We start from the raw sequence: 18,405 nt of genomic DNA on the forward strand, positions 1-18,405 counted from the left end.
AAGTCGTTACTTTGAGTATATATCAGAATCCAATGTGTCACTAGTGGAAGTTATCAAGGGGAAGGGCAGGCATTATGAAATGGACTGCGCGATATGTGGAGGAATTGAGGGACTTTCGGGCATTGCAATGATAATTTGACTTTTCAAGAGAATAAATGTCTTCAGTGCTTGAAATGTATTTAAAATCCAGGCAATTCAGACACAATAACGCATGTGCATCATCATTATTAATTCCCATTTCTCTTCCACGCATGGCTACTTAGTTATGAAGGGCATACATTTATCCTGCTCAGGTGTACGCAAGGATATAAATATCCGTATATATAAGCTTTGGGGGTTAATTTCTTAATTTCTTAATCTGTCTTGTTTCGATAATAGGTATGAAACCCTAACAAATTTCTGATGATGTGGTTGGCCAAACCCCGCCAATATCGCAGGCAGCTCGCTTCGGCCTCATTGGGGACCGAATTCGGTCATATCAATAGACGGGGTTCCTCTTTGATTTCTATTCGGAACCCCTCCACAACATATTTCTTACTGAAAATGACGGAGCCAAATATTTCTCCCGCTTGTTTTGCAAAGTGAAACGAGCAGACCCAAAGCAACATATTCTCAATCCTCCCTCCAGAGATTCGCTATGAGATCTTCGTCTACGCTTTGACAAGCGCTCCGGACACTACACAATCACCTGGGCAAGATGGATAGTGCACGCGACCAGGGTATGAGACCCGCCACCGGACCTACACAGAACTGCTCCGAACCTGCAAAAAAGTCTACATGGAGGCATGGTTTATGCCCTTTATCTGTTCGGAGCATGCATACATTTTGGATGGCCTCCTGGGACCGCACTCCCGAGCGAATGACTACAGTTGAGCAAATGCAGCAAGGCCTAGATCTGATTTATGATCGACATGGCGAAGTACAGGGCGGCCGGATTCGAGGGTTTCCTCAGCTATGGAAGCTCGAGAGCACCAGAGATTTCGATAGGATCTTCACGATGCATCATTTTTATCCCAAGTCTGTCACCATCACTATCCGATACACCGACACTTGGATGTGGGAGCATAACGAGGAGTTACACATCGAAGGGGCCTGGGGCAAATGGCTGGTGCTACCCTCGAGCGTCAGCGGGTTTTGTATCGATATCGAAAGCGTCAAGCGACGCAAAGACGAAGTGGACTGACTACATTGCGAGTGAATGGCCGACCAATGGCGATTCCAGCGAGCTGATGGCACCAACATGTTCGCAGCCAAAGCTGATACTTCCGTATCCAGATGGACGGGAAGTTCCATGCTTGGCGGACGGCGCTGGGTGCGTGAAGAGGTGGCGGCTGGTCAGCTTCAGTACTATTTTGCGACTGTAATGTGGCGGCCTTCGCAGGAGCCCTTGGATGGTCGCCAGCGTTTGAATCCCCCTCTCCGAGTAAATTGGAGCCGCCCATTACCTCGAGATTTAGGTTGGAGCTATATCAAAGTATCGTATTTGGAAGAGGCTGGGATCTCCATGGCAATTCCTGCTGAGCAAGTGGTTGCTGAATGCATTGCTAATGGGTATGCATTTTATAGTAGTGATGAGGAACTGGACTATGATGGATTTGTAAATAGGTCTGACTATGACTCCGAAGAGGATTCTGAAGATAGAGAAGATTCTCAAGCGGCATGATGTGTTTTCAATGTACTTTTTTTTTAATCAAAATTGAAGTTACAGTCATAAAACGATGTGAAGTTGCCATAACAAAACAAAGGATCACGTGACCCACGCGTTGCTATCCACCCGATTAGGTCTGTTTTGATTCTCGACATCTCCATTCCCCGACACCTCAGCGCGACCCACAACCCACAATCTCCATGATTGTGCATTTACAATTTACAACTCTCTCCATACGCCGTTAATTCCTAGTTCTATTTCCTCCATTTTCGCCAACGGCGCATTGTCTAGATCATGGCGGCAAGCGCGAGGGCGCAGAAGCCCGTCGGCTCAGCGCCATGGATTGCAGCAGAGAAGGAAAACATGGCCGAGCTAGTGGAGCAAGAAATGGAAGAAGTGGAATACCCTGTCCGACACGAAATGGACTGGTTAAATGAACATATGACCGAGATCTTCTCCAAAGGCCAGGCGTGAGTTGCGACCGCACACTATGAACTATGTCTGTTCAGTGCTAACAACCACACAGGAATTTTGCGGACGTGTTCAAGACGCCCGGAAAGATGAGAGGCAAGACGCCTCGAACCGCTCGGAAGCGTGTCCCCGAAGAGTCTCGAGTGGTGAGTATTCTCCATATCGAAGTGGTTTCAACAGTTCTCGTCTAATGCCCCTTGCAGCCCTTGAGCGAAATCTTCTCATCCACCCAGAAACAGTTGGAAAACCAAGCAAGCCCGAGCCCATTCATTCATCGTGTTGTTTCTAAGCCCGCTCCCATGGCGGCATCGCCTGTACCCCGGACCAAGATCGCGACAGAGCCAGCTTCGCAACCCGGATATCCCGATCTCACTCAAAACCTGAACTCCTTCCCAACATACAACACCGACTCGGGCTATCATGGAATGCCCGGCGATGATGAAATGGTACTGCCTGACGTGCAACAAGAATCACAGGCTTCTACTCAGCCTTCTACCCAACCTTTCGAACAGGATGAGCCCATGAAGCTGGATATTCAAGAGGTCGACATTTCTGCTAGTCAGCAAACGAATGAAGAATCCTTCCATTCTGCGCGAGAAGAGATCCGCTCCCGCGGAGAGACCGTCGAGCCAAACAAGGACCCAACCCCAACCCAGGAGCGAACAGCACGTCCAGCTGCATCGGTTCCCAAAGAATCTGACCTCGAAATCATGTCGACACCGGCTAAGAAAACAAAATCAAAGCCAGATGTCAAAATTTCGGAAAAGCGACAGATTGAGGGACCTGAACCAAAGGAGAGTGATCCGGTTGTTTCCAAACCTGAGCCTTCTCCAGAAAAGGCCCCGGTAGCCCCAGTATCCCCAGTAGCTCTACCTATCGAGATGCAAGAATCTCACCCAAATGACGAGGATATGGAAGATGCCACGAAAGACGACACAATTCTCGACAACCTTGATGATATCGGATCTCCTTCGGATGGTTCTACTCCAGAGCGACCATTTGCTCGGAAAAGCAGCCTGAGCTTTGCCACCCTTCCTGCGCGGGAACCCTTGAAGACTCGAACAAGCCATGTTGACCTAGCTAAAATGAGTACTGCTGGGCGTCCTAGCTACTTTGGCAGGCAGACTGGCGGCCATAGAATTCCGCAAGCTGCGACAGAGGATAATGCCGGTTCCAGAGCGTTGGAAATTGACAATGAGAAAGAGCCAAGTGAAGAAGCGGATCCTGACGAGGCAACCAGGATGCACAGCAAAAAGTCTACACAATCACTACATGATAGAATCAGCATGCTAGGCAAACTCCAGCCATCCCGACCCAGGAAGTCAATCCCGTCCGCTTCTGGGCTACCGGTTGGTCAGGTTCCCTACCCAGAACTTCCAGCTTCCAAGGCTGAAGCAAAGTCTGAAGCTTCCAGCGAAAGGGCACATGAGGCCCTAGCTCCAGAGCCCATGTCGGTGGACGATGACTGGATCAAGCCTTTGGGCTCTCCTCAAAAACCCGAGCTTTCCAAGAGCAAGACCACGGATGTCATGGAGAAGCTTGCTGAATTCGAAAAGGCTCGAGCAGTCAATAAGAAAGATGCACTGCAAACAGAGCCCGAACGTCCCAAATCATCTACCTCAATATTCTCTTCACCTCGACCGCACAGTCACCAACAAAGCGCTTCTTTGTCTCATGGTGGTGATGACGCTTCTACTACTCCAACAGGCTCACCAAGACGCTTCGACGGTCACATCAGTGCTTCGAAGCTGAAACTGCACTCCATTATGAAATCCGCCAAAGGCCTGTTCTCAAGTACTGGCAACACACCACGGATGGAACACTCGCCTGAGCAGGCGCGCATTCAGCCGAGTGCTGACACATTAACTAAACATGCCAAGCATCTATCCCAACCAGTCCCTATCACCAGTCCTCAGCGTCCAGAAGGCCGCCGGACACGAAGCTCAACAGAGAAGGAAGAGAAACGGCGCCAGCATGAACGGGAAGAGCAGGAGCGTGAGGATCAAGAAGAGCGTGTTGAGAGAGCTCGGGAACAAGAAAAGCAAAGAGCCCTTCACCTCAAAGCCGCTCAGGATAATTCCTCGGTCGAACCAGAAGAGAGGGCAGGCTCAGCAGTACACAAGACCTCCCAGTCACAGCGTCAACAATCGCGCGAACCTGAATCAGCTCAGGAGTCTAGCTCGAGATTTACCATCTCTCAACCGAAGCAAAATGACCGCCGTCCTCTCAAACCCACTCGCGAGCCCATGAAGCGCCCCACGCCGCAACCCATGTCAATTCGTGTTGGCAGCACCATGTCCCGTCAACAAATCCCTGTTCCATCGTCTTCGGCTGCTCAGGAGTCGGTTGTATCCGCGGCCCCGTCTGCCCCTGCCTCAAAGCCAACTTTGAAAAAGAAGGGTAGCAATACGTCCTTACATACGTCATCTTCTGCAAGCAGCTTTAAGAGCTCTGTTTCCAGCCAAACGCAAGCCCAGCGCAAGGCTCAGGTCGCCAACGACCGCAAGAAGGAGCAAGAACGCGAGGCACGCCGAAAGGAAGAACAAAAGCGTGACCTAGAACGTAAGCGTGCTGTCCAGCAGCAACAACAGGAAGAGGCCCGTCGGCAGGAGATGAGGAGTCGTGCTGAAGCCGAACGGGAGCGCCAGGCTGAAAGAGAGCGCCAGGCTGAAAGAGAGCGCCAGGCTGAAAGAGAGCGCCAGGCTGAACGAGAGCGCCTGGCCGAACGAGAGCGTCGCGAACGATCGGCTCAGGAAGATCCGAACAAAGCCGCCCGTATGGAGGCAATCAAGAAGCGACAAGCAGAGAATGCTCGGAAGCATGGAAGGCAGGGCAGCCAGCAGATAGTCAACGAGGTAAGCGCGTTCTTTCCAACGGGAGTTTTTCATACCACTAACAATCTCCAGGGGCCAATTCTACAGCACGAGCAGTCATATTCTCAGTCTTCTCAGCGAAGTGACCTAGGTGGTTCCCGCCCTGCTTCTCGCTTGGGTAGCTCAATTCAGCCATTCGGCGGCCGCGGCATCAACCCACCTGCGCCTAACCCTGCCAAACCGCCAAAGAGAGGCAACGATGAAACCAGCCACCGGGCTGCGCCATCTAAACCGAGTAACGTGCAATCAACTGGCGAGTTCAAACGGCGAAAGACAGAGGATGAGCACAACCCCATGCCTCCTGTGCGCACAATGGCGCAGCCTATCCGTCAATCGAATATCAGGAAGGTTAGTACCACCGGATCCCCTGTAATATCCTAGCGAATAAATTATTGATTTTGGGAATCTATAAAGCCTTCTACCCTTGGCCGTGGACAGTCTTCCATGGCACCTCAGTCGGCCTCTTCCGGTTACCGAAATGCCCAACCTCAGCGACCCGCTCACCCGATAGTCACATACACGAACGGCAAGATACCGTTTGCTGAACCAAATCATGCACCTCCTCCACCAAGCGCACACAAGCCTGCGCCCAGCTCCGCCCAACGCCCACCAGCCAAACCATCACCCAAGTACCCCAGTGGTGAAAACATCCACTTGCCGGAGATCAACACTGATAGTGAAGATGATGATGATTCCGACTCTGAAATGTTCCCTGTGCCCAAGTGGGCACAGGCGAAAGAGCTGGAGGGTCTTCTCCGGCAACAGGATGGGATGGAAGTTGACTCGATCTTCGGGCCAATTGCACCATTCTCTCTTGAGGATACTTTCAAGGCGGATAAAAAAGTCAAGAAATACCGTGACCGCACCAGCAGTGCGAACTGGTCCGGACCCGATGGACTTACTCAAGAGGAGATTCGGAAGGATGTTGCCGAACGACAGCGGTTGCGACTCAATGGCGGTTGGAGCTTCAACGGCTAGTGATCAGCATGAAAGTGTGAAGGTTTTCTTTCTTGGATTGTAAATAGGTCTGTACATTGAACAGCGGCGGCCTTCTTTTGGGAGTATGGATTTGGTGGTGCACATGGTATTGTCGGTGTTACAGGTGTGTCATCCACCTAATGGCGTTATCTTGTATTATTCCTGTGGACAGTTCTATTTATGGTCTTAGACAACAGCTACATAGTTGCATCCATCGGTGCATTGGGTTAATGAATTGTTATTTTGGCCTTCCATGTCCCCATTTTGGCATTGTGTTGGAGTTCATATGGATACACCAGTGGTTAGGTATGAGTTGGGGGGACTGAGAATAGATTTAACCTCATATAGCACTAAAGCCTGATACGTTACATCGAATCAGCATCATTGGTCTAGTGGTAGAATTCGTCGTTGCCATCGACGAGGCCCGTGTTCGATTCACGGATGATGCACTTCTTTTTTAATTTCTTTTTTTTTTTCTCTTGCCAATTTTGAGGTCTATGCCTTTTAAATCTTTCAATCTTTTCTTTTTCTCTGCTTTTAATTCCTTGTTTGTTCTATGTTGGCAGTTTTTTGGCTTTTATGTGGTTGTGTTCCTTCGTCCTGTGTCCTACTCAATATATATACACGTATAAATATATATATGGAACAGACCACACCATTGTCTCTGCTAAACTTATTATACGACAGGTATTAACGGCATCAGAAAAACCAAAACCAAACAATGGAAAAAGTAAACGGTGTTTTATTACCCAGAGTCCCGAAAGGAGGGTGTTTGACATAGTTGTTGACGTACAGCCACATGTTTAGTTGGACATCTATTACGAAGACTGGGATATACTCCATAGGGCGAGACTGATCTAAGGTTACTTATTAATGATTAATAAAATGCGAAAATGGTATCCTAAAGACACGGCATCCTAGCAGAGCATGATCATTTCACAGCCCAGCCTATAAATAACCGACCTAGACCCGTCCAACCCAACCCTACTTCAACCCAAAAGGAAGCCAAAGAATATGTGGCACATGTGCATCGTTTATGATTTTATACTTGGACATATAACTGGCCCATTTGCAGGACATACACCATGACATGGAAAAAAAAAACAGAAAAAAGACATGAAACCCCCATGAACCCACCCCCCTGGCAGCGCCGAGAAAAATATAATACAACGTTCTCTAGCTCTTACGCAGTAAGTATCGACATTAAGCCAGCACTTACTGCATGTCCGGCTCGATGTCACTAGCTCCTCCCTCAGTAGCCTCATCCATGGCATCGGGGTTGAGATTGGCAGCGTCGGGTGCGACACCGATTTGAGTCTCATAGGAGATGGTGCGCCAGCCGGATTCAGTGGTGGGATCCTTGACATATTCGGACATAGGGAACTGTTGGATGTTAGGACGCGGTTCAAGTTTGTATTTGATGTATTAAGTGCAAGGAAAAGGACTCACGTAATGATCATTCTTCTTCATGGTAACAACCCAGGGAACGTTGTCGAAGGTCACAGCGCGAATACGGAAGTACTCGTTATCGGGAATTTTGCGGACTTCCCGAATAAAGCTGTCCAGGTCTGGAGTTGAGACGCTGTTGACAGCAGTGAGGAAGTTAGTGGGCGCAAGACCGTAGTGGTAAGCGGGGGAACCACGGCTCTGAATAGTGTTAGCAGCATTCAAATGGATGTAACTAAGGTATCAAAACTCACCCTCGCGCTCACGTAGATCTCGCTGTGAACCTTGGAGATCTGTTGGCGAACAGCATGATGGGGTTTCTGTAGAACAGCACCGCAGAAAGCAAGGGCACGGTCTGTCTCAATGTCCTGAGTTGGCACCGTGGGAACGCGAATGCGCACTTCTTCGCCATTTCGAATGACCAACGCATCCAGGAATTCCTTCTCATACATGACATCTAGCTCTGAAACGCGGGTGACGATTTGATCATCGAGCGTGAGAATAATGTCGGCTTCTTGGAAGCTGGCGCTGGGGTCGGGGATAACGCCTGCGGGAGGGCTGTCAACCTTGCGCACCATGAACAGCTGGTGGCGGGATGGGTTGGCCTCGGTGACCTTGTTAATCCACTCCTGCGAGACGCCCATGATGCGGGCCTGGCTCATCTGCACAACATAGCTCTCCATGTTCAGGATTCGCAACGTTGGGACCTCTCCTTGTTGGATCTTGGGGGTAACGGGAAGCAGGTATGGAGTGGCAAGGCCGAGGTGGTATTCGACATCCTTGTGAGAGCTTGCAGAGCGCTCGCCGAGATAGTTCAACCACAAGGCCTGCACCACACCGTCTTCGCCGATGAGCACACCGTTTGAACATTGTGCACTGAGCCCAGTATCCACGGTGACAGCATCTAGGTTGATTGCACGGTAACGAGGGGCGGCTGCGTTCGCAGGGATTGACACAGTTGTGATGTCAGTGACAGTGGTTTTGGCCACGACAATGCGGTAGTTTTGGTTGAAGCCGACAAAGATGGTATCTTGGCCTTGTTTAATATAGTTGGTGCTGAGCTGGGCGCTCTTGACCGGGGCCTTGACGAGGCTGGGGTCATATTGGATGATGCTGTAGTTCTGAAGCGGATGCAGGAAGACAACCTTAGCACTGACAATGATCGAGTCGGCCACAGTGATGTTGATGTCGCAAAGGTCGTAGGGGACAATGGCGCGTGATACTACCACTAGACCCTTCTCAGCATCGATGACCAGTCCGAATCCAGTCTTCTTTGCTTGCGGGTATCCATCCAGCTTCAAGGGCATTATGCACGACACGCGCACGAAGCTACGGACAATCTCGGCAGCGGCAGGCTGGCTGATACCATCTAACTGGATGAAATTGGCCTCTCTTGGGACAGGAGGCTTAGCAGGAATGGGATCGGCGATATCGGAGAAATCCCAGACACCAGAGTCGTCGTTACGGACCGCCATCCGCATCTTGGGGTGCCAGTGACGGTCAACGTAGATGATGCTAGTTCCCTTCGTGTGGAGGTCGCGAATATGGCGGTAGGAGATCACCACGCGAGTGCGATCGGGAATGTTTTTCATGACCTCTACGAACTCATTGAGGTTACGGATTGGCCGTTTGTCAATTGAATCAATGATCCACCCTGCCACAGTGTTCTCCAGCTTGAAAGAGCCTGCCGACTCACAGACATAGACTCCACGAGTGGCAATGGCATAGAGACGTGACTGCTGGTAGGACAAATCATGGAAGCTGGCGCCAGCAACTGTCACGAAACGATCGGGGGTGATATCATGAAGATTTCCCACTTGACACTCGACCTCAACGTCTTGGCCGCCTCTCTGAACCAGCAACTTGACAGATTCGCCGACGCTCGAGTCTAGGATATCATCGAGACGAACAAACTGCGTAAGGAGCTCTCCATTCACCTTGATAAGCACATCTCCCTCCAGCAACTTACCATCTGCGGGTCCCTCCGGAAGGATGATCTCCGCTGCAAGCATGTTCGTTTCAGTAGGTGCTGCGGCACGGATAGCAGCCTCCCACTCGGGGGTCAGACCAAGACGACGACATTCGTCGAACGGCCTCAAGACCCACTGTGTTTGAATGGTACCACGAGTGACAGGCTGAGATTGGCGGATACACTCCAGTGCACGAAGCGGGCGGTCTAGCGGCAAAAAGTAGTCTGTCGCAGCTCCGTCAGCTCGACCACCAGCCTGCAAAGCAACTGCATGGCCAGCAAGATTGACCACAGGACTTCCCGAACTACCTCCACTGGCTGCAGCTGCGGCCTGGATGTAGTTTGTGTTGAAATCACAGTAGCCCTCTCCATATTCTGGCGCATTTCGGTCCAGTCGACTGATCACGCCGGACAGAATGCTCAGCTTTTCTCCAGCATCGTTACCCACGACACGGATCTCTGTGCCAACTCGCGCTCCATCCGGTTGGAGCTTAAGCTCAGTGACATCCATATATCGAATCTTCGCCGGGTCGAACTTTAAGATACCGAAATCATGAACAGGGTCCCGGTATACAGGCTTGACATCGCACTGCGATTTGACAATTTTGTTAGTGACCGGGCAAGCGCTTTAATTAAACAATGGCGCAGGATCGACTTACTTCCTCGTGGTTGTCAAATATACAGTATCCCCAGAAAGGACCAGCACCGACAACGTGGCGATTGGTCAATATGTAGCCACGCTCTGCATCCACCACGAAACCAGTTGCTTGACTGGACATGGAGAGCTCCGTATCGAAAGAGCAGGTCTGACAGAAGTGAATCGAGACAGCGCATTTCACGACCTTCTCGATGGTAGCTTGCCATTCAGGTGAGTCTGCTGTAGCGGGGATGGCGACTGGCGAAGGAGCTTCATCTACATCCTCCTCGACCTCATAGACGGTTCCGTTGGCAGGCGTCGCGTCGTCGGGAGTTAAGACTGCGGACTCAGGCCTGAGTTGCTTGTTGGGATGATCGAAAGTATCGGCCGCCGTGCTGCGCTTTCGCTTTGCACCCATGTCGCCCCTGCTATCCATAGTGAAGGTATCTGAGCGTTGGAGGTGGTATAACCGGGGTTTTAGGTGGTTGGCGAGAGACGAGATCGTCCGGGAGCCTCTTGAGACTAACGGGGCAGCAGAGAATGGGATACAAGACGATCGAAACACGTGAAGATGCGGACGATGCGGAGTTAAGGAATGTGACGCAGATGACCGATCAGCGACTAAGGACCTCAAAGGAGTGGATGTTTGTTTTAAAGCTTGATAAGACGACAAAAGCGAGGTGGTGGAAATTCGCAAGCTCCTTCTGCATACAGCCAACAAAGAACAATACATCCACCACACAATTCGGGAAAATGTGTACGCGCCTTGACATCGGCAAAACGTGCCCTCCAACAAGGCGCAAAGGCGGAGAAGTAGGAACGCCAGATCATTGGCCCAAGGCTTTACTTTCACATCTCAGGATTATTGCCGGCAGAAACCAGTTACTAAATATGTACATATGCAACTATGTACTTATCTAAACTTATACATGTCTACATATATTATCTTTTTATATATCCTGGCAGGTTAGAGTCACACCAGGCTTAATATTAGAACATATTGATTCTCGTACCTAGAATTGGAAGACACCTTGCCTTGAAAACAGGAGTTTTGTTATCAGACCTCAAGAAGGCGGAAAGAACGGCGGTAATTCCGATAAGGGCGTCGTTACACGATATGATCCCATGGCAGCCTCATGCGCCCACCTACGAAAATAAAACTCCAAATACCTCTCTGCCTGATTTACATGTGGATAAGACGCATAAGATGTTACGTTACATTCAGCTAATGTACAAATCCAGAGATTGCTTTATAGCCATATTTACTCAAACATAAGAGTTCTTTCTTAAATGCTCCCATACTTCCAAGGGGACTTGCGAACAATGGAATATTTCCCTGTCAGATATAACAAAGACCATGACTGTTTCAATGTTCTCAACTGTTCAAACATTCGGTTTTTTTTTCAACCAGTAGCAACGGTGCATATAGTCGAAGGTCCATGCTTTTTTTGCCGGTATGCATAGTGTTTGAAGGGAACGAGCCGGCGCCCCCCACAGAGCTTGCATAAGCTTGCATGGGTGGCCTGAACCGTGGTCGCATGATTCGTGGCGGCGGACAAATCCGGAGCTCGAAATAATCTGTGGTATGCCTTCTCACGAGGAGGACTGCATGTTTCCCCGTAGTTTGCTTCAGATAATCGACTCGGTCATAGCGCCAGGGCTAGGTCCACCATTTCCTTGCATGGACGGAGGGCTCGGCCGTTGTGGAGTGGAGGCCTTTGTAGACCGCAAGAAGAGCTCGTTGAGTCTGGCATATAGCTCATTCACAGCAGGAAGGTTGGGGGGTGGTGTCATGATGGCTGGCGTTTGGGGCACGACGCCACTCGCTTTCTTCGCTCGATCGGCGATAGTCGCAAGGTATGCTAGGTTGGCTTGTAGGCGTCGCATGCACTCAATGTATTCGGGGGTCGGCTTCTGATTGGCTTTGGATGCATCCGGTTGCTCTGATGCGGGTGAATTTGTATCCGGGTTGGAGGCGGGGCCAGCCTTGCCGGCAGCTTGAAGGTTCACCACCTCTTGCAACAAGGCCGAGTTGATGTCGAGGAGGGCCGTGACGCGGGCCTTCTCACGCGCCGCAAACTGAGCTTGGGCATGGGCTTGAGCCTGGGCCTGGTTTGGAACTGCAGGGGGGGCTCCGGTTTGGGGCGAGTTCATTTGCGAAGGGGCTTTGGGCTGTGTGCCGAGTAGGTTGTTCGCTGATATGGAAGCCATGTTTTGAGAGAAGGTCTGCGCTACTTGAGATGGCATGTTTGCGCCGGATGTGCCTTGAGGGGGGACAAACTGGCCCATGGGGGTAGGGATGGGAGTCTGGGTGTAGGGCGCTGAGAAATTATCCATAGGTGCTATTATGATTAAGAATATGGTTAGTTCAAGTTATTCCAACAACATAAAACGACCTGGATAGTAGGCAATAGTAGACAGGAAACCAATGGTCAAAGCCAGATAGTGCAAAGGGTGATAGCGGCACAACCGATTTATCCAAGCCGGGTCTGTTGTAAGGGCGGGTGACACGAGGGGGTAGGCTCGAGTGGAAATAAATTCAATCCGATCCTGAGCCTCACAAAACCCCTTCCTTTCCCCAAGAATTTGAGCAACAAACAGTTCTACCCCGCCGGGTAAGAGTGACAGGTGCGCCGTGCCAATGATAACAACCAAAAAAAAAGGGGGGGGAGGGGGATAGGGGCAACGAACCGGAAGACTGTTGGAAACCTGAAGGTATCATAGCTCCACCAGGACCAGGCTGCATGGGCATAGTACCAAAATGTTGAGCGGACGGTGTCTTTGATTGGGGGTATTGGGGAACAGCGTTAGGGTAAAAAGGCATCTGTTGGTTTTGGGGGCTCTGAGTCGGGACGGGATAGCCTGCGGGATAACCAGTATTGGGGTCCATTGTGTAGTGAGGGACCATCACGGTTTGATGGGTCGCTCCAAGGATTCCTTTCGCCCTGTAATACTTCTTTTCTCCAGCGATCCCCTCAATTTAGGGAAGCTACTGGGGCTGAATTACGCAGGCCGCACGGACGAGACGGTGAAGGCCCAACGGCGCTTGTCAACCGGGAATCCAGGGATGGGGGAGATTTGGCGAGACCTGGAAACTGCTAGGAACCAAAAAAAAAGACAGTTGTGATTGGTTCAGTCAAAAGGCAGGGATGTATTAGGGACACGGCCTCCACAGCAAACTGGGACTCGGAGCAAGACAGATTCTGGCGCCCAGATTCGAGCGATCAGCCGTGGGCGGGCTAATGCAGCGGAGCCCTTTTGGAATGGTGGAGACACAGGCTCAAATGGATGATGGTGAGATGATAACGGCAATATCTCAGGTTGACTTGAATCTTGACTTCGTGATTCAGAGTTCTAAGAGTGTACTTCGATGTTTAGAGAGTGTAACTGGTGTCCACAATGAAGGTGACATTCGAAGGTCACGGGGTTCAGTGTTAAATGCCTTAGGCAAAGAATATTGATGCCTAAATTTTATAGTGAAAATCTATTGTTGCCTTATAACTACGTATCTCGACACCCAATTTCCATTTTTTTCCATTTTTTCCCATCACAATATACAATAATAGTGAGCCTATAATGCCTCTGTCTCTAACGACATTAGAATTGGATAGTCCTAATATATATCATATTAGCTCGAATTGATATTAGAGACGTGAACATAAGATAATGCTAGTGAGTTACCATATCTTTTTCCGTGCCGTTTCCCTATGTTGTAGCCAAATGTGTGAAAATTCGGCCAAAAACCTATACATTATAAGGATCTTTCAAATATAAAATTGAAACTGCCCATATTCTCCGCCACAGCCAGCTTCGAAGCCACACTGCATGTTTCTTGGTCATAATGCCTTTCAGTCTCGTGACTTCATGTAGGTGTTCATACCTCTTACCGCCATATTGTTTAGATTGACATTGGACTCCCCTCATTCTAGACCGCCGACGGCTCACATCTACGGGGCAGTGCTGGGAATAACGCTATGACGGATAAAAGTTCCCCAAGTACCCCGGCAGGGATGTCGAAGGGGGCGTACTTTTTAACGAAAATTTCTTCGTAAACAAGGTTAGTACTTTGTTGTCCATCTAGGTATGTAAGTATTTGCCAGCAACAGCTTGGCGCCCATGACCTGGCGATTTGTATCTTCCAAGCCCTTTGATCACGTTTGGGGAATTGGACAGACAGTACATGCATGGGAAAGGGGGTCGGAGGGCTTGACGAATTCTAAGAAGAATTGACAAAGTATCCAATTGATATATCAGGAATAGCTAAGCGACACATCAGCAGTCTCCCTAGAAGGGGTAAATTGCTAGACGATCTACTCCGTATAAACAAAGTTCATAGTCAATCGGTGCAAGTGCGTCTTGCCTCTGGCGATCTCCGCCACAAAGGCATGTGAGTGCAGCTGGTAGGAGCTGCAGGGGATAAACAGAACCGTTGTTGAAATCTAGGTATGAACAAAATTCCAATTTTGAGAATTTTATGAAATGGACAAGTATACACACCCTACCGTGGACAGAATAATTATGCATATATGTGCGGTGTGAATATGTAGAATGCTAAAAGGGGAACTGTGGGCTAGTACATGGGTACTTAGGTAGCGTCATTTGGACGCCACAGGCTCCATTAGGGGGACCCCGTTTCCAGGAAATGCAAGTCGGATATGCGCGCTTTATGCAAATGGGATGTGGCTGAGCAAATGGAACTGACGGCCCTTTACCTACCTAGGTAGATCGGTATCCAGGTATCCATGCATCGAGTTTGGTTCCAATGCCATGGATGAGTCCAAACTCTAAACTCAATCTCTTTCCCGACGATAAACTTCAAGCCTTTACTCCGTAACCCCCGTGGACAATTACAATTACGCACGAATACGAATTTTAGTGGTACGGAGTTCTCGGGTAGATGTTCTCCGTTACTCGTATGGTATGGACCTTGTTCAACGTCAAACCAAGTTCGATATTAACAAGCACACATTGCATCTGCATAGTATCCAGAGGATGTTCCTTGAAAAAAAGAATCCTGGATTCTATCAAAAGCAACACACTCTTCTCCACAAGGGAACATCCGAGAATTGGGAAGCTTATCGTGCGTTCATAGAAATAATTCATGTGTCTCCACTTAGATATCGGGGTTTGACGGAAGCCCTATATTGTAAACGAAGTACTCCGTATAGATAAGAGGCCTATGCATCCACAAGTCCATACAACATACATACTCCGTACCAGATTGACGCTTGTATCATGGTGAATAGCACGGTGGCAAATTGAACCATCATCACATATTCTTTGGTTCGCATTCTTCACCCCTTTTCAGCCAGCATATGCCGATCACCTTTAGAGAGTCTCAATCCTTGAGGCCTTTCAGGGGGAGACCGAAGCAAGCCCGCCCGGCCGATATAAGGTGAGGCTGAGAATTTTTTTTCCGAATTAATCCCGGCCGGCCGGTAAAACAGCTCGGGATTTAGGTTCGCTTTCAGTATTTGGTTTAAACTTCATATCAGCCACTCTGATATTGTCAAACTGACTAGTGTGTGTTAGGTAAAGCATAGCTATAGTGACATCTGCGGACCAATGCATCAAATGCGCCCGTCTCCCAACCCTAACTCACACTCTCGAGTAAACGGTGTGATTTAACACCCTTGTCGAGGTACGTACTTCATAATCGGTGATTCTGTCCATTAGTTTGTGAGGACAAGCAAGGAGATGAACGAGTAATACATATATACAATGTCCGGAATACTGGTTGGCAGAAGGCAACCCGGTGGGTACAAACTCAGCCACAGACGTCTGTGGACCATCATTTCAAAGATTTGATGTTTTCTGTTCCAAAAGGTCCCAAGATTGATATATAATATGGCAAGGTTTTGTCATGCACGGAGTTTTATCCCCCTGGAATATCAATTGATATTCATTACCTATCAGGTCCCACGAGGCAATCGGGGGGTGGTGGTAGTGGCGGTTCAGCCTGAAGCAAGTTGTCATGGGTTTCCCAACTGCGCTGCCATGGTATGATCGATATTGCGGATGTCTAGTAGGTTCTAAGGGGCATATGTTTCAATGAATCGTGGGACTTTGGCGTGAAATAACTACCTAGCCACACTCCACATAGCGTATGACATGCCATTGTTAGTCTACATTACATACATAGCTGAGCGTTCCAATGTCAAGTTCAAATAGGTCGTGTTATCGTGTTATCATGTTATCCGGGGAATTTTCCTGCCTATTAACAAACAGGAAAAACGGAAAAAGAAATCCGAATCCAGGCCCTAAAATACCTCTATGTAGTCTGTTTCGATACTGTATCTGCTTTGACGCTTTGCAGATCAGTACTTTTCGAGTCTCCACAGGACTTTGAAGTCGGGCCTCCACATTTGGTGCGCTATAGTTAGTTACATACATGGTACGCAGTAGTTAGTGCACCTGAAAATATCTGTTTATAAATCTTCATGTCAAAGCACATTTTGGTTCGATACTAACTGATCGGCAGTCGGAAGCTGGCCAGAGGTATTGCTACTGTGTGACCACCGCCGCATGCTCTCTTTCACTTGGTTCGCTTCCTCCCATCCGAAACATTTCCTGTAGAAAAACCCCCACTTCTCCTGCTCCCCCTGTGGCTCGTAGGTTCAATTTGACAAATTTGCCATACAAAAAACCTGGGGCTAGTCATTAGGTCCATATTATAGGGTATTTACTTCCTTTTTATGTGACCAATAACCTTGACTGACCCGAACCAGGCCCCAGAAAAAGATGTCCAGGCGATCACCAGAGGAACCCGAATATGCCCATTTTGCTATGATATACATAGATAACGATGGGAATCTTTGCCAAAGGGCCTCTGATTCCATTTCAGATAGCCGCCACACCATTCTCTCCCCTAGAGTCACGGCTGAATTCCTCAGAGCGGTGGCAATGTCGAGAGAAGCCCACGGAACACAATGTCAAGGTAGTGTTTCTATTTACCCCACATGAAGTGTTTTTGTTAATTTAGAACAGTTTCTCCCCAAGTCCCAGTGTCTAGCGGGGGGGCTCCATTTAACAACCATAGCTCTGCTCCGTCGCAGGGGGTGGCCTATAGTGAAATGGGGGGTAGCCAACACAGACTGCAAGCCCTATCCCAATCAGAGTCCTCGTTTCGACCGACAATGTGGCCCTCAAGTGAGTCTTGGCATCTACAAGCCAGCTCACAACCCATGAAGGATTTCGGAGGTCGGAACCTCAACTTGGCTCTACACCAAAGAGCCTCAATCTCCGTAAAAGAGAGAGGTCTTTTACGTCTCTACTATGAGAAAATCTTTCAAAACTTGCAACAAACAAACTGCCGAATCATTGCCAAAGCCTACATCAAATTAGTTGAGCCGCGCAAGCAAGTCAACTACCCATACAATGGTCGGAAGATTGTTGAAGGGAGAACCCAGCAGCTGGATCCAGAGGCAACTAAGCCACCGTGGTGGCCGCGTGGAGTGAGCCATCGGGAGCCGGATCATCTTCCAAAAGTTGGTAAGACAGCGCTATCCTTCCGAATGTCCTACTAAGCTGACAATAATCAGAACGCATTCGACTTTTAGTGTACATGCTCTGCGAGATGCGCGAAACCCATGGGATCACAACCGCCAGACTGAAACAATGTGACCAGCCCATTCGTCGTCAAATACTCCCGGTCGAGCGTTTGCAAATCCTGGACGAAGCATACCGAGTCCGCGAGGAGGAGGAAAAATTCATCGATGGGATTTCAGGTACATACTTGCTCGCATTCTCTTCTACCTCCCCAACGCTCACATGTGTTATCTAGATGGAAAATCCGTGTCTATATCTCGCACCAATCTTCCTCAAATGACAGAAGACACGTCCAGCGGACAAAGCTCGCCAACCGAACTAGTTCCTTCTCACAAAATTGTCGAGTCTGAGTGCCGCGACGGAATCTCTGGCATCGATATAATCCAAGCTACCTCCGGAGACCTGTCGACGGCGTCATCATACAATCCTTCCAATCCTTACAGCCCGGCAATGCACTTGGCTCCAAACACCCAATACCAGTCTGTCAGCCCTTCTACCAACATGTCAACGTCGCCATTGGAATTGAGGCCAAAACACGAACCACTATCTGCTGGGACGCATTTGATTGATCAAACACGTCCAGTTAACATAGAGCACTATCCATATCCTGGGGTTTCTGGTATACCACCAACCCAGATGCAGTTCTATGGTGACCCTGACTTGTCCCAGAATGCAGGTGTTCCAATCACCCATACTTCGACAGAAAATTTGTCAACAGAGACAATGATGCCATACGGCCACCCGTACTATTTTAACTATTGAGCGCTAAAACATGGACCGGAGAAATATAATGTCTGTTTACGATCATGAATTTTGTTCGAGTTGCACTGGAGCT

The 18,405-nt window shown here is 49.1% G+C and overlaps 6 protein-coding genes across 6 annotated transcripts; 4 read left to right on the forward strand and 2 right to left on the reverse strand.

Moving 5' to 3' along the window:
- Window positions 1-697: 697 nt before the first annotated feature.
- Window positions 698-1,183, forward strand: N7537_007360 (uncharacterized protein; the record flags this gene model as incomplete). Its single annotated transcript, XM_056898417.1, has 1 exon — window positions 698-1,183. The coding sequence occupies one exon, from the start codon at window positions 698-700 to the stop codon at window positions 1,181-1,183; it is 486 nt and encodes a 161-aa protein (XP_056750493.1).
- A 15-nt stretch (window positions 1,184-1,198) lies between these two features.
- On the forward strand, window positions 1,199-1,663 carry N7537_007361 (uncharacterized protein; the record flags this gene model as incomplete). The annotated part of the gene is given in 2 exon segments (XM_056898418.1): window positions 1,199-1,551; window positions 1,567-1,663. 2 exon segments carry the CDS (start codon window positions 1,199-1,201, stop codon window positions 1,661-1,663), a joined length of 450 nt encoding a protein of 149 aa, XP_056750494.1.
- A 279-nt stretch (window positions 1,664-1,942) lies between these two features.
- On the forward strand, window positions 1,943-5,970 carry N7537_007362 (uncharacterized protein; the record flags this gene model as incomplete). The annotated part of the gene is made up of 5 exons (XM_056898419.1): window positions 1,943-2,118; window positions 2,175-2,265; window positions 2,323-4,974; window positions 5,026-5,340; window positions 5,407-5,970. 5 exons carry the CDS (start codon window positions 1,943-1,945, stop codon window positions 5,968-5,970), a joined length of 3,798 nt encoding a protein of 1,265 aa, XP_056750495.1.
- A 1,215-nt stretch (window positions 5,971-7,185) lies between these two features.
- N7537_007363 (putative nuclear serine protease HtrA2/Nma111) lies at window positions 7,186-10,458 on the reverse strand (the record flags this gene model as incomplete). Its single annotated transcript, XM_056898420.1, has 4 exons — window positions 7,186-7,353; window positions 7,420-7,617; window positions 7,671-9,974; window positions 10,045-10,458. 4 exons carry the CDS (start codon window positions 10,456-10,458, stop codon window positions 7,186-7,188), a joined length of 3,084 nt encoding a protein of 1,027 aa, XP_056750496.1.
- A 1,193-nt stretch (window positions 10,459-11,651) lies between these two features.
- Window positions 11,652-12,966, reverse strand: N7537_007364 (uncharacterized protein; the record flags this gene model as incomplete). The annotated part of the gene is made up of 2 exons (XM_056898421.1): window positions 12,714-12,966; window positions 11,652-12,364 (listed from the first exon to the last, which is right to left on the reverse strand). The coding sequence occupies exons 1-2, from the start codon at window positions 12,928-12,930 to the stop codon at window positions 11,652-11,654; spliced, it is 930 nt and encodes a 309-aa protein (XP_056750497.1). The 5' UTR covers window positions 12,931-12,966.
- A 3,797-nt stretch (window positions 12,967-16,763) lies between these two features.
- On the forward strand, window positions 16,764-18,332 carry N7537_007365 (DUF2841 domain-containing protein; the record flags this gene model as incomplete). Its single annotated transcript, XM_056898422.1, has 4 exons — window positions 16,764-16,962; window positions 17,010-17,513; window positions 17,564-17,749; window positions 17,806-18,332. 4 exons carry the CDS (start codon window positions 16,764-16,766, stop codon window positions 18,330-18,332), a joined length of 1,416 nt encoding a protein of 471 aa, XP_056750498.1.
- Between the last annotated feature and the right edge of the window lie 73 nt (window positions 18,333-18,405).

The sequence above is a fragment of the Penicillium hordei genome, assembly GCF_028827395.1.
Source record: "Penicillium hordei strain IBT 12815 chromosome Unknown utg000004l_segment0_segment0, whole genome shotgun sequence".
Classification (NCBI taxonomy): domain Eukaryota; kingdom Fungi; phylum Ascomycota; class Eurotiomycetes; order Eurotiales; family Aspergillaceae; genus Penicillium; species Penicillium hordei.